Source organism: Lathamus discolor, chromosome Z, assembly GCF_037157495.1.
Source record: "Lathamus discolor isolate bLatDis1 chromosome Z, bLatDis1.hap1, whole genome shotgun sequence".
Taxonomy (NCBI): domain Eukaryota; kingdom Metazoa; phylum Chordata; class Aves; order Psittaciformes; family Psittacidae; genus Lathamus; species Lathamus discolor.
The window spans coordinates 2,583,616-2,596,526 of NC_088909.1; the positions used below are offsets into that span (position 1 = coordinate 2,583,616).

At 49.4% G+C, this 12,911-nt stretch overlaps 1 protein-coding gene across 3 annotated transcripts in view; it reads left to right on the forward strand.

Moving 5' to 3' along the window:
- Positions 1 to 12,296, forward strand: part of ANKRD11 (ankyrin repeat domain containing 11) — a 152,705-nt gene extending 140,409 nt beyond the window's left edge. For all 3 annotated transcript variants that reach the window (XM_065661054.1, XM_065661052.1, XM_065661053.1), the window contains 5 exons: positions 839 to 7,557; positions 8,780 to 8,878; positions 8,985 to 9,128; positions 10,237 to 10,329; positions 11,550 to 12,296. In XM_065661054.1, coding sequence (XP_065517126.1) covers positions 839 to 7,557; positions 8,780 to 8,878; positions 8,985 to 9,128; positions 10,237 to 10,329; positions 11,550 to 11,735 — 7,241 coding nt within the window. In that variant the 3' untranslated portion in view covers positions 11,736 to 12,296. The remainder of the gene's footprint in view (positions 1 to 838; positions 7,558 to 8,779; positions 8,879 to 8,984; positions 9,129 to 10,236; positions 10,330 to 11,549) is intronic.
- The last annotated feature ends 615 nt before the right edge of the window (positions 12,297 to 12,911 follow it).

The window sequence follows — 12,911 nt, forward strand, 5'->3', positions numbered from 1 at the left end:
CTGGGTGCCTACGCTGGCCACTGCCGGGGCAGCCAGAGCGGAGCTCCCAGAGCGGGCCCTGCTCACACGATGGGTGCTCACCATCCTGCTCGCCTGCCCGCATGAGCTGTCGCCCCACACTCCTGATCGTTCCCACTCCCTGGGGTGTTTTTTTACCCAGTCAGGGCTGCTGTCCCTCCTGTCGCCACCCCCTGTGAGTCCCTGCGTGCATCAGCTGAGGACTTGAGGCTCTTGCCGCTCTGAGTTGAGGCTCCTGGACGCTGAGCTTCGCCCCGCTCAGGTGTTGAAGGCATCCTCTCTCAAGCTGCTCACCTTAGCAGTTGACCACAGTCCAGCTTGTGTGTAGAGAGGAGGAGGTTTGCATGCTCATCGTGTGTCCCCATCCCTCCCCTTTTGGAGGGCACAGTGCTCCGTACCAGTGGTCCCGGGCTATCCCTCAGCAGAGCTCCCTGCTACAGCCTGTTGCGTGAGTGCCACCATTATGGCTGTGCTGGGTGGGGAATGCTGCAGGTTTTAATCCATGCTAATTAAAGTTTCCAATCTCATGGGAAGTCTTGACCTATGGTTTGTGCAGTCATAACCCTGTTAACAGGTTCTTCTCTTGATCCACCCAGGATGTTGAGGAACACCCTGTGCAGGTTTGAGACTGGATAGCTGTTCCTTTCTAAAAGATCTCCCAACCCAACATTTTGAGCTATCAGCTGCAAACTTAGCAAAGGCTGGGTAAGGCAGAAGGGTGGCAGGGGTGTTCACAGGGGTCACATCTGCAGCAAACTGATGATGTTACCTCCCCAAAGCCCCTCACAGCCCTTAACACATTGTTCTTCTCTGTCTGCAGAGACCTCAGAAGAGGAGGATGCCCCTTCCTTCGCTCCCTCCAGCTCTGTTGATGGCAATAACACAGACTCAGAGTTTGAGAAGGGTTTGAAGCACAAGCCCAAGGCCCAGGAGCCCCCCAAAACCATCACCCCGGTGAAAGATGAGTATGAATTTGATGAGGATGATGAGCAGGACCGGGTCCCGCCTGTTGATGACAAACATCTGCTGAAAAAGGATTACAGAAAAGAGACTAAAGCAAACAGTTTCATTTCCATACCCAAAATGGAAGTGAAAACTTATACTAAAAATAACACAATTACACCAAAGAAAGCTGCCCACCGCATCCTGTCGGACAGCTCGGATGAGGAGGAGACCAGTGTTGCTGTGGGGACAGGGGAGAAGCTGCGACTTTCGAGCCACTCGATACTGCCCAGCAGCAAGATTCGAGAGCCCGCCAGCACAAAGCCGCAGAAGGAGAAAAGCAAAGTAAAAAAGAAGCGGAAGAAGGAGACAAAAAACAAAGAGGTTCGGTTTGGCAAAAAAAATGACAAGTTTTGTTCCTCTGAATCAGAGAGTGAAAACGTGGAGAGTGAGGAGGATGATAGAGACTCTCTTCAGAGCTCTAGCTGTGTAAAGGACTCCAGGCTAGTGCTAAAGGAATCCTCCTTGTTTAACTCTCTGTCTGCCTCATCGACCTCTTCTCATGGGAGTTTAGCATCCCAGAAACATAATGCTAATCTTACAGAACAGCACTCCAAGCACTGGAGGACGGACAATTGGAAAACCATATCTTCCCCAGCTTGGTCAGATGTCAGTTCCTTATCGGACTCCACCAGGACGAGACTGACGAGCGAGTCAGACTACTCGTCCGAGGACTCGAGCTTAGAGTCACTAAAGCCAGTCAGGAAGAAAACAGAGCACAGAAAGAAAAACACCACACACAACACTGTTTCTGAGAAAAAGAATTCATTCCATAGCAATGTGGATGGAGCAATTCCAAAGCTGGACAAAGAGGGGAAGGTTGTTAAAAAGCATAAAACAAAACACAAACATAAAAACAAGGAGAAGGGGCAATGTCCCATCAGCCAAGACATTAAAATAATCAAAACATTTTCTTTTGAGTTTGAGGACTCTAAACAAAAGCCTGAGAAAGGCTTGATAGTAGAGACAGAAAATCCAGTCGAAAACAAACTAAAGGTGTTAAAGCATGAGCGAGAGCACAGTAAGAAGGAGGAAAAGCTCCCCAAAGGTAAAGCCGAAGAGAAGGAGTGGTTGTTTAAAGATGAGACTGGAAAATCCTTGAAAGAGGAGAAATCATTAAGAAAAGTCAAAGATGGTAGTAAAGACATGAGCAAATCCTTCAGAGAAGGATTAAGTAAATCAGAGAAAGAGAAACCTGTAAAGGAGAAGTCTCCCAAGGAGGAGAAGCCAAGACTACACAAGGAGGAGAGAAAGAAAAAATCAAAGGACAAGCAGTCAAAATCTGAAAAGAAGAATGAGCTGAAGGAAGAGAAGGTTTCTAAACTAGAGAAAGAAAAAGCTTTCAAGGAAGAGAAAGAAAAATGCAAAAAAGACAAACTTTACAGGGATGAGTCTGGGTTCGACGAGTTTAATAACAAAACCCAGTTTCCCGAAAGTGAGGACACAAAGTTCAGCCTTTCAGATGATCAGCAAGAGAGGTGGTTTTCAGACTTGTCTTCTGACTCATCCTTCGACTTCAAAGGTGAAGATAGCTGGGATTCTCCAGTAACAGATTTCAGGGAGATTAAAAATGACACCGTGGCAAAACTAATCATAGAACCTGTAAAAGAGGAAACTAAAGACAAGAAAAAGGAAAACAAAACGAAAGAGAAGAAAGAATACAACGAGAAACGTAATGAAAAGGACACTTTCTTAAAGAAGAAAGAAAGGGAGTACTTGGACAAAAGCTCCGAGAAGAAAAAGGACCAAACGGACAGACACAAAGTTCCTCCTAGTTATTTGCCTGAAAAGGATAAGAAGAGGAAGGATTCTGCGGAGAGTGTCAAGGAGAGGAAAGAAAAAGATGCAGGTGAAACCACCAAAGACAGAAAAGATTCCTCTGATGGCTCTAAAGATAGAAAAGACACCAAAACGAAGCAGGAGGAGCCCTATCGAGATGACTTTAAAGAATATGGCTGTGAAACGTTCTTCAAGGATAAGCCTGACCCTGAATTCAGTGGTAAAACTCTGGAGAGCTGGGAGAGACACCATTCTGGGAAGGAAAAGGAGAAGAAAGATGTTCCTGATAAAGAAAAAAAAGAAAAGGCGAAGCCAGAAAAATACAAGGAAAAATCCAAAGAAGGCGACAAGGAGAAAAATGAAAAAGTTGCTCCTGAGAAAGTCCTGAAAGACAAAGAACTTGACAAGAGTTTCAAAGAGAAAAAAGAAACTAAAGAGAAGTACAAAGACCCACACAGCAAAGACAAAGAAAGGAAGAGTTCTTTTGACCAGGTTAAAGACAAGAAAGATAAAAACTTCTCCGCAGATCGAGAGGACTTCTCCGAGAAAAAGGATGAGAAGAAGGGCAAGGAAAAAAGCTGGTACAGCATTGCAGACATCTTCACAGATGAAAGCGAAGACGAGAGGGAGGAGTACAGCTTGAGTGGGTTCAAAGTTGGCGACTCTGCTGGGGGTGACATGCATCGTATGGATAGTCTGCAGGAGAAGGAGGACGGCACAGCTGCTGAGAAGGAGCTGTACCCTGAGAAGCACCGCAAGTACTCCTCCGACAGGCAGCACTCAGGAGAGAAGCAGAAGGATAAGGACTCCAAGGAGAAGAAAAAGGACAAAGGGACATCAGAAGGGGGAAAAGAGAAGAAGGAGAAGAGTTCCTCTGAAAAACACAAAGAGAAGAAAGATAAAGACTCTGCTGAAAAGTACAAGGACAGGAAAGACAGAACGTCCATAGATTCCACTCAAGAGAAGAAAACCAAGCAAAAGCTCCCAGAAAAGGTTGAAAAGAAACATGCCAATGATGACAAGGTGAAAAGCAAGCATAAGGAGAAGCCAGATAAAGAGCACTCCAAAGAGAAGAAATCTTCGAAAGGAGGGGAGTCAGAGAAGAGCCTGCTGGAGAAATTGGAGGAGGAGGCTCTGAACGATTATAGAGATGACTCCAATGACAAAATCAGTGAGATCTCCTCTGACAGCTTCACAGATAGAGGACAAGATCCGGGACTGACCAGCCTCTTTGAGTCTTCTAACCTCTCTCTTACCGATGCCACTGAAGAAAAGTTTAAGGACTCTCTCCCTTTAACCTGCTTGCAGGACAAACTGAAGGAGAAGGAGAGACACAGACATTCCTCATCTTCGTCAAAGAAAAGTCACGAGAAAGAAAAAGCAAAGAAGGAGAAGACAGAGAAAAAGGAAAAACCAGAAGAATTCAAGGACTCCAGCAGCAGAAAGGATTCCACTCATTATGAAAAAGATTTCTCTGTGGATGGGGAGGCTTTTAGCACTTCCTACAATGTGAAGACAGAGGCTGATGAGGAACCAGAGAAAAGCATTGATTACTTATTTTCTGAAAAGAAAGATAAAAATGATTCTGAAAGAGAGCTGTCAAAGAAGGCGGAAAAAGACAAGAGTTACGGCTCCAGCACCATCAGCACAGCTAAAGAGAAGAAGAAGCGAGATAAACACAAGGAAAAATGGAAGGAGGAAAAGGAAAAACATAGAGACAAACATGCAGATGGTTTCTTCAAACATCACAAAGATGATCCAAAGTCAACACTTAAGGACAGTCCTCAAGTTACCGCCTTTAAAGATAAATCAAAGGAGGACAACCTCAAATTCAGCGAGACCAAACTGAAGGAAAAGCTCAAGGAGAACCAAGAGAAAGACAAATCGGAGTCAATAAAAATAAGCAACGGGAATGAAAAAATAACCCTTTCCAAAGACACCGTCAAGAAAGAAGCCAGGCCAAGGGAGAAACTTCTGGGAGACGGTGATTTGATGATGACCAGCTTTGAAAGGATGCTGAGCCAGAAAGACCTGGAAATCGAGGAGCGGCACAAAAGGCACAAAGAGAGAATGAAGCAAATGGAGAAAATGAGGCACAGGTCTGGAGACCCCAAATTAAAGGACAAACTTAAAACCTCAGAAGATGCACGCAAGAGGAGTCTGGATCTGGCAACGAAGAAGCCTTTAACTCTGGATACTCAGCTCAAGGACAAGAAGCTGAAAGAGCTGGGTCCGCTGACTCCTATGCTGTCACCAGAAAACAAGGCCCAGCCTGCTGTTGGGACAGACTCTAAGGACTGGATAACGGGTCCTCAGCTGAAGGAGATCCTCCCAGCATCTCCCAGGCCTGATCAGAACCGGCCGACGGGAGTCCCAACCCCAGCATCTGTCGTCTCTTGCCCAAGCTACGAGGAGGTGATGCAGACACCTAGGACTCCTTCATGCAGCAACGAAGACTACACAGACCTGATGTTTGAATGTGCGGACTCGCAGCACTCACTGCCCATATCCACCATGTCCATGAACGCCTGTTCTCCATCCTTCTTCGACAGATACGCCAACGTTTCCAGTGTGCTCCCTGAGAACCCCGGTCAGACCCCGTCTCGGACCATACCCTCCACAAACCTTTATCGTTCCATCTCAGTTGATATCAGAAGGGCACCTGAAGAAGAATTCAGTGTTGGAGATAAATTTTTCAGACAGCAAAGTGTTCCAGCAACGTCAAATTACGACTCCTCAGTGCCACACTTAATGGAGGAGAAAGTTCCCCTTCCTTCTGTCCCTGCTGAGAAGTTCCAGTGTTTATCTCCTGGGTATTACTCACCAGATTATGGGGTTTCATCACCCAAAGTAGAAGTTCTGCACTGCGCACCAGGAGCTGTCAGCGGAGTTTCCCAGTCGCCTGAAAGTGTCTTTTCTGGTTTACAAGCAAAATCCTCCCCTTCCCACAGAGATGAATTGCTGGCTCCTTCAGTAGAAAGTGCTCTTCCCCCTGACCTCGGCATGCCCTTGGATACCACCGAAGAGCAGCAAGCTACAGCTTCCATTATGCCACCAGAATCTACTTACTTACCATCAATTGAAGAAAACCATTTTAATTCAGGTATGCCGGAACAGAACAACGTAGACTGGGATAACACTCAGTCCAGGAACACTGACACTGGCATTCCCCCCAGCCTCATGGGAAACCCAGCAGAGCACTCAGTCAACTGGTCCATGGGCTCAGAGCTTCTGATGAAATCTCCCCAGAGGTTCTCCGAGTCCCCTAAAGCACCACTCTGTTCCCTAGAGCCGATTCATCCTGCACCGGTAGCCTTCATTCCCTCAGATACTTCCTACCCCGTTTCTCCCATATCTTACCCTCTGTCAGTGTCTGAACCAAGGCTTGATGAAGTCAAGCAGAATGCTGAGGAAGCAGTTCCAGGAGAAACAGTGAAAGCTGAAGGGCAAGCTTCATACATGTCCCCTACCAGGTTAGACACCTTCTTCAATAACTGCAAGCCTATTTCAGAAGCAGCACCCGAGATACCTCCAGAGCCCCCTCGTGTGCCAGCAGAACCTCAGGCAGAAGTTGGTAGCGCACAAGAAAACAAATATTTGGATAATAAAGCTGCACCTGCAAATACAGAGGGGGCAGTAACGTGGCCTGATCCCTTCACCAGTACAGATGACTTGGACCTCGGCCCCTTCTCGCTACCAGAACTGCCGCTCCAACCTAAGGATGCAGAGACAGAGGCGACCAAGGCAGAAGTAGCAGAGGAAAGTGCAGCAGCAGGTTCAGAAGCAAGTGCTGGGGTCATCAAAGCAAGCGCATCCACAGTAGCATCCGGTGAGTCGGAGGAGGCTCCAGCCAGGCAGGCAACTGCTGTCGTGCCTGCAGAGACAGAGCCAAAAGCAGGGGAGCAGAAACCAGAAGTAGCTGCAAAAGAAGCCACCTCAGAAGCGCAGAATGTAGCCCAGGAAAAGGGAGTGGAGAACTCGGAAGCACAGGTTTCAAAGCAGACCCCATCTGAATCTGCTAAGGCAGAGAGCAAAGAGGCGGAGGCTGCACGTGAAGACAAGTCATCTTCAGGTGGGGTGGCAGAGAGCAGCTCCCAGAGCTGTCCCCAACCCGCGGCCACCACGGAGAGCAGTGTCCCGCAGGAGGGTGCTGCGGCACGCACTGTGAGCCAAGCCCCCTCCTCGCAGGCAGAAGCACCTCCGAGCAATGCTAAAACAGAAACCGTCGAACCAGTGCAAAAACCAGTAGCAGAAGCTCCCAAACCACCGAAAATAGAAGAGATTCCTCAGCGGATTACCAGGAACCGGGCTCAGATGCTCGCCAACCAAAACAAGCAGAACGCCGCTGCTGCTGAGAAGGAATTTCCTCCTGTTTCTGCGCCTGTCACACGTGCCAAGAGCCGCGTTACAGAGGACGATGATTCCCAGGCTCAGCACCCGCGCAAGCGCCGCTTCCAGCGCTCCAACCAGCAGCTACAGCAGCAGATCAACACGTCCACCCAGCAGACGAGGGAAATGATACAGCAAACACTGGCAGCTATCGTAGATGCTATAAAACTGGATGACATCGAACCTTACCACAGCGATAGGTCCAACCCCTATTTTGAGTACCTCCAGATCAGGAAAAAGATTGAAGAGAAGCGGAAAATCCTCTGCTATATTACTCCCCAAGCTCCACAATGCTACGCTGAGTATGTCACCTACACGGGCTCCTACCTGTTGGATGGCAAGCCTCTAAGCAAGCTCCATATTCCAGTGGTGAGTCACCTTCTCTCTTTAAACCACAGCACCAGGGACTGTCCCCTCGCTGCTACAAGACAGATTGTCCCCTGCGCACTGTGAGCGCCCTTGCAGTGCCAGTAGTGCCCAGCCATGGTGTTAGCCTACTTTTAGAACATGCCCATGATGACAAATCAAAGCCTCGGTAAGTAGATGGCTGCGTGATAAATGCATTCTCTTGAGACGCTGTGTTTTTGCAGAGGAGACCTTGGGCTGTGTTCAGGCTTTAGAAAAGGTTTGTACGAATCCACTGGATTTGAGGCTGGAAGGCAAAACTGCTTTTCCAAGCAGTATAATAATTAGATCATGAACCTAGATCATGAACTAGTGGGAAAGAGATGGCTCTTAACTCCTGCCTTTGTTTTCCCAAGCTCTGATATTTGACTTGCCAATAGCACTCACTCCTTGGCAATCGGATCTCAATTTCACTGCTGTGCTGCATGAATGGACTTGCTAATACAGGTGCATCAATAAACAGTGTTGAAGGAAGTAAACGCAGGATCCAGCCTGGAGGAGGAGGTCAACATGACCAACTTAAGTCGGGCTTCATTGCCTGCTGCAGGCAGCTGGAATGTCCTGGTCTGCGGGTATTTCTGTGCGGGTGGTCCATATTGTTTTCATGAGTTAATACTTGCTTTGTCTGCCCCAGCACCACAGTGGTTGCAGCCTGTGTTCAAATCTGCTTGTCCCTTCCTAGTCTAACCCAGAGCCCCCTACTCCGCTGTTCTGCAGTTGGGCTGTGCTTGTGAAGCACCTTGCTCCCCAGGAGTGTGCAGGACACATCAGGACCCAGGCACCCTTCCCACCAGTGCACAGTCTGGGCTGCTCCTGGCAGTATTTCTCCAGCAGCGTCATCCCCTTCATCAGACACACTCAGGCCTGTTTACAGACTGCCTTTGAATCACGTGGGGTGGTGTAAGCTCTGGTTCTGTGTCTCAGAGCTCGTGTCTCAGCGCTGGATGCCTCTTGCCCTGTTGTCTCCCCCCTTGCTGTGGTCTAGGCATAGTCAGGACATTGTCCTTTGCCACCTGCCTGCTGAGGCACCAGCAGAGTTTCTCCTGTGGCGATCTCAGGACATCACCCTGCAGGGTGGCACCAGCTCCCTTGGCCAATGTGCTGCCGCATGGCAGGGGGTGCTGGGTGCAGGTAAGGCACCCAGCAGCAGTGTTGGCTCTAACCCCCTGCTGCTGTGTGCCCACAGATCGCACCGCCACCATCGCTCGCCGAGCCTCTGAAGGAGCTCTTCAAGCAGCAGGAAGCAGTGCGAGGAAAGCTGCGTCTCCAGCACAGCATAGAGCGGGTAAGGGAGCACTCCCGGGGAACTCCTGCTCGGGAGGAGGTCCTGGATTTGCTCTGCTGGGGAGACTGAGGCTGCAACGCTCACTGCTTCCTTTGCTCTTCCTCAGGAGAAGCTCATCGTTTCCTGTGAGCAGGAGATCCTGAGAGTTCATTGTCGGGCAGCAAGGACTATTGCCAACCAGGCTGTGCCCTTCAGTGCCTGCACCATGCTGCTGGACTCCGAGGTCTATAACATGCCTCTAGAAAATCAGGTCAGTGCCTGTCTTGATGGTGAAGGTGCTGTGCCAGACCCCGAGGGAGATGTGCTTTTCTGGATGAAGGGAGGGAGGAGTTCCTAATGCTCTCTCTGCTTGGGTGCCTTCCTCCCACCATGGCACACAGATGCAGAACATGCTGCAAGAGCCCTGCAGCTCCTGTCTGACCCTGCAGGTTGCCTACTCCGACTCAGTTTCTGGTATCACATGTTCTGGGATACCCCATGTGTGTGCCAGGGAAGGAAATATATCCAGAATGTGGGGATACAGGGAGCATGTTGTCCTGATATAAGCAGAAATGACTCTGTGTTTATCAGTGAGTCTCAGGACTGTCTGCCCTTTTTCTTGATCAGGATCATCTACACCCTGAAAAGGTTTCTTTTATTACACTCTAAGATATCCTTTCCTATTGAAGGAAGGGAAGAGAACCATTAAATTGATTTGTGTCTGAACAGGGGCTTTGAAAGAGCCAGGCTCTGTCTCACAGGCCACAAGAAATGGTTATTTCTTCCTTCTGTGCCAGGGAAGGGGGAATCGTGTCCAGTTTCTGCAGCTGGTGGCCGTGTGGCTGCAGTTGGTCCCACACCATCCTGCCAGCACCCTCTGCAGCCCTGCAGCTGCTGCCAGCCTGGCTGCTCAGGGAAGCACACTGCTGCATTGCAGGAGGGATCCTGTGCAGGAATAGAATCCTGGAGTTCATTAGTGACCTGGAGTATTAATCCCAGAGCCTTGATTTATCCGTCAGCATTTCCCAGCCAAGTGTCTGTGCTTTTACAGTGAAGACATTACAGTCGTGGCCATGCGTTGAAGCAGACAAGAGAGATGTGAGCTGATGGGCTGGCACAGACAGATTCTCTGCAAAGCAAGCAGACATGGGGAGTGCATGCATGCATGCCTGTGTGCATCACTGCCTGAGGCTGAAGCCTTGGCAGAGGGCTGCCAGAGCAGCTGGGAGCAGTGTGCTCTATTCTCCCTCCCTCCTTCTTGTTTCTGATGAGTGTATGCCCTAAGAGGAATTGGAACATGGCCTGGTAGACCTGTAGCTGCATAAAGTAACACCAAGAACATTCTCCTGCGTAATTCCCTTGTGCTGTCTTTTGCTTAGGGAGATGAAAACAAATCGGTCAGAGACCGTTTCAATGCGCGACAGTTCATTTCCTGGTTGCAAGACGTGGATGACAAGTACGATCGAATGAAGGTGAGAGGCTTGGGAGCACCAGTGCATGGCTGGTACCAGGTCCTGCTCCTCTTCCTCCTGGCAGAAGGGGTTCTCTGGCAGAGGGGGTTCTCCAGGAGGGGTCCTGGCTGTTGCTATAGCTTGGGAGCTGCCTTTGTGGTTTCCAAAACCCCGGTGGGAGCAGGAGGCCTGAGGTGGTGTGGATAGCACTGGACCATGCAGGGTCATAGAATCCCAGACTGGTTTGGGTTGGAAACAGCCTTAAAGCTCATCCAGTTCCAACCTCCCTGCCACGGCAGGGATACCTTCCACTAGAGCAGGTGGAATGCTTCTGTGGTGGGATGTATGGCGTGGTGGAGAGGTGGGAGCCTTATGTGGCTACTTGGGGAGCACAGTTGCCTCTGCTGGTTCCAAAAGGGGGTGGGAGGCATGTTCTGCTAAGGGTTGTCTGTCTGTCTGGGATTCTGCTTCATGCTGTATGGTCTGGAACTTCTTGGTCAGTTAGGGTCAGTCAGGGCCTGCTCTGCACCAGCAATGTGTGCTGCAGCAAGCTGAAAGCCTGTAGTGAACTTCAGGGTGAAAGGGGTCTGTGCAGTGATTTGCAGAGTGCTCTGCAAAGCTGTGATAGCACAGGAGGGAGCAGGGATGATTGTGCTTCCAGATGGTGACATGGAGGGAGGTGACAGCTCACAAGAAGGGAGCAGGACGCTGCTCTTGGGCAGCAAAGGGCCACTGTTAGGGTCAGTGGGAGTGTCTGCTGCCAGCAGGGTCAGTGCTCTTGAGTGCTTATGACCCTTCAAAAGCCATCCCAGAAGGCCCTTTTGGGTTCACCCCTGCTTCTGCTGGAATTAGGCTCAGCAGACATCCCAAGTCCAGGTTGCCTTCCTAAAAAGATGCCTGTGGCATCCTTTGCTGTTCTGCCCACCATGATGGCTGCATGTCCCCTGCCTTTGCCAAGTGGAACATGCAGCAGGGGCCTTTCCTGCCCTCTCCTGCTTACCCCTCATAGAATCATAGAAAGGATTGGGTTGGAAAGGACCTTAAAGTTCATTCATTTCCAACCCCCCTGCCATGGGCAGGGACACCTTCCACTAGACCAGGTTGCACATTCACTTTGTGTTTGAGACCGTTTATGATTCCTAGCTAAAGACTGAATTCCTTCATTCATTCCAACAAGGATACACATTATAGGCACTAAAATGATGATTCTCTGCTTGTTCTTTCTTTCCCCTCCGATCCAGACGTGCCTGCTCATGCGCCAGCAACACGAAGCTGCTGCTTTGAACGCAGTGCAAAGGATGGAGTGGCAGCTGAAGGTGCAGGAGCTGGACCCTGCGGGGCACAAATCCCTCTGCGTGAATGAGGTGCCCTCCTTCTATGTGCCAATGGTCGACGTGAACGATGACTTTGTCCTCTTGCCGGCATGACAGTTCAAAACCAGGAGACATCACTGAACACTGGCACGGACGGGAGCCCTCCGAGGTCGGGCGGTCGAGCTCACATTCACCCTTACCGCTTGCTGATGAATCCCTGGTCAGAGGAGGAGGAAGCAGCCATCGTCAGAAAACAAAACAATGAGAAAAATAATTGCACTTTCTTCACAACGTGTCCCTCGCTTCCAGACTGAAGGCAGCCCTGCTGGGCAGTGGACCAGGGCGCATCTCCTTTGCAGGGAGGCAGCCGGGCTGCACGGGCAGCGGGCACGCACCGGCCAAGAGACTGGCAGAGGCGCGGAGGGGGAGGCCAAGGACACCGTCTGTGTGTTGCAGAAGCTGCTGAGCAGGGCCAGCGACCCAGAGTGATTCATGTACTTGTGAACACCGTGATTTTCCAGCTCTCTGTTTTAACACCGATGGCGGATCTCCGCTCGGAGAAGCTGCAGTAGGAAACCATGGGGGGTGGGGGGGTGGTGTTTTGAGTTTCTCGTTCCATCCTGGGTATGTCTAAAAAAAATAAAATCTAAAAAAAAAAAAAAAAAAAAAGACAAAAACTTCAAAAAAAAAGAATAAAAAAGCAAACAAAAACAAGTAGAAGCAAACAGACAGCGTCCGGGTTGGGCAGCTGTGGCTCTGGAGGTGAGGACAGCTCTGGTACCCGCAGCAGCCTCTCGACAGCCTTTGGGAAGAGCGCAGGAGCTGCCGGAGCGGCACGGCCGGGCAGGCAAGTGGTGATGCAGAGAAAGGACTTTGCCAACTGTGTTTTTAATGGAGTAAAATCCATGTGGTTTATATATTTTTTTTCCTTTAATCTTGGGCATTTCGTTTCTCTTTCTGAGAACATAACTTGAAAACACTACAGAGCCAATACTCATATAAAGAAAAATTGTATCCCATAAATGCTGTACAGTTTTTATATACATTAACAATGTACTTTTGCTGCCTTCTAGATAATTTATTTTGCAACACATTACTGCACAGTTGTAAATAACTTATGTACTGTAACATCACTTTCAGTTATGTGTAAAGAAATAAATAAATTAATTAAAATTATCTTTGTACGTATAGTTCACCCTAGGCAGCACTTGCAAGGAGAAAACATGGTCCAGGATGGTGTGCAGTGTTCCTCAGGAGCCTGTCTGGTGTGCTTAGGTACTGAGGGGCGGT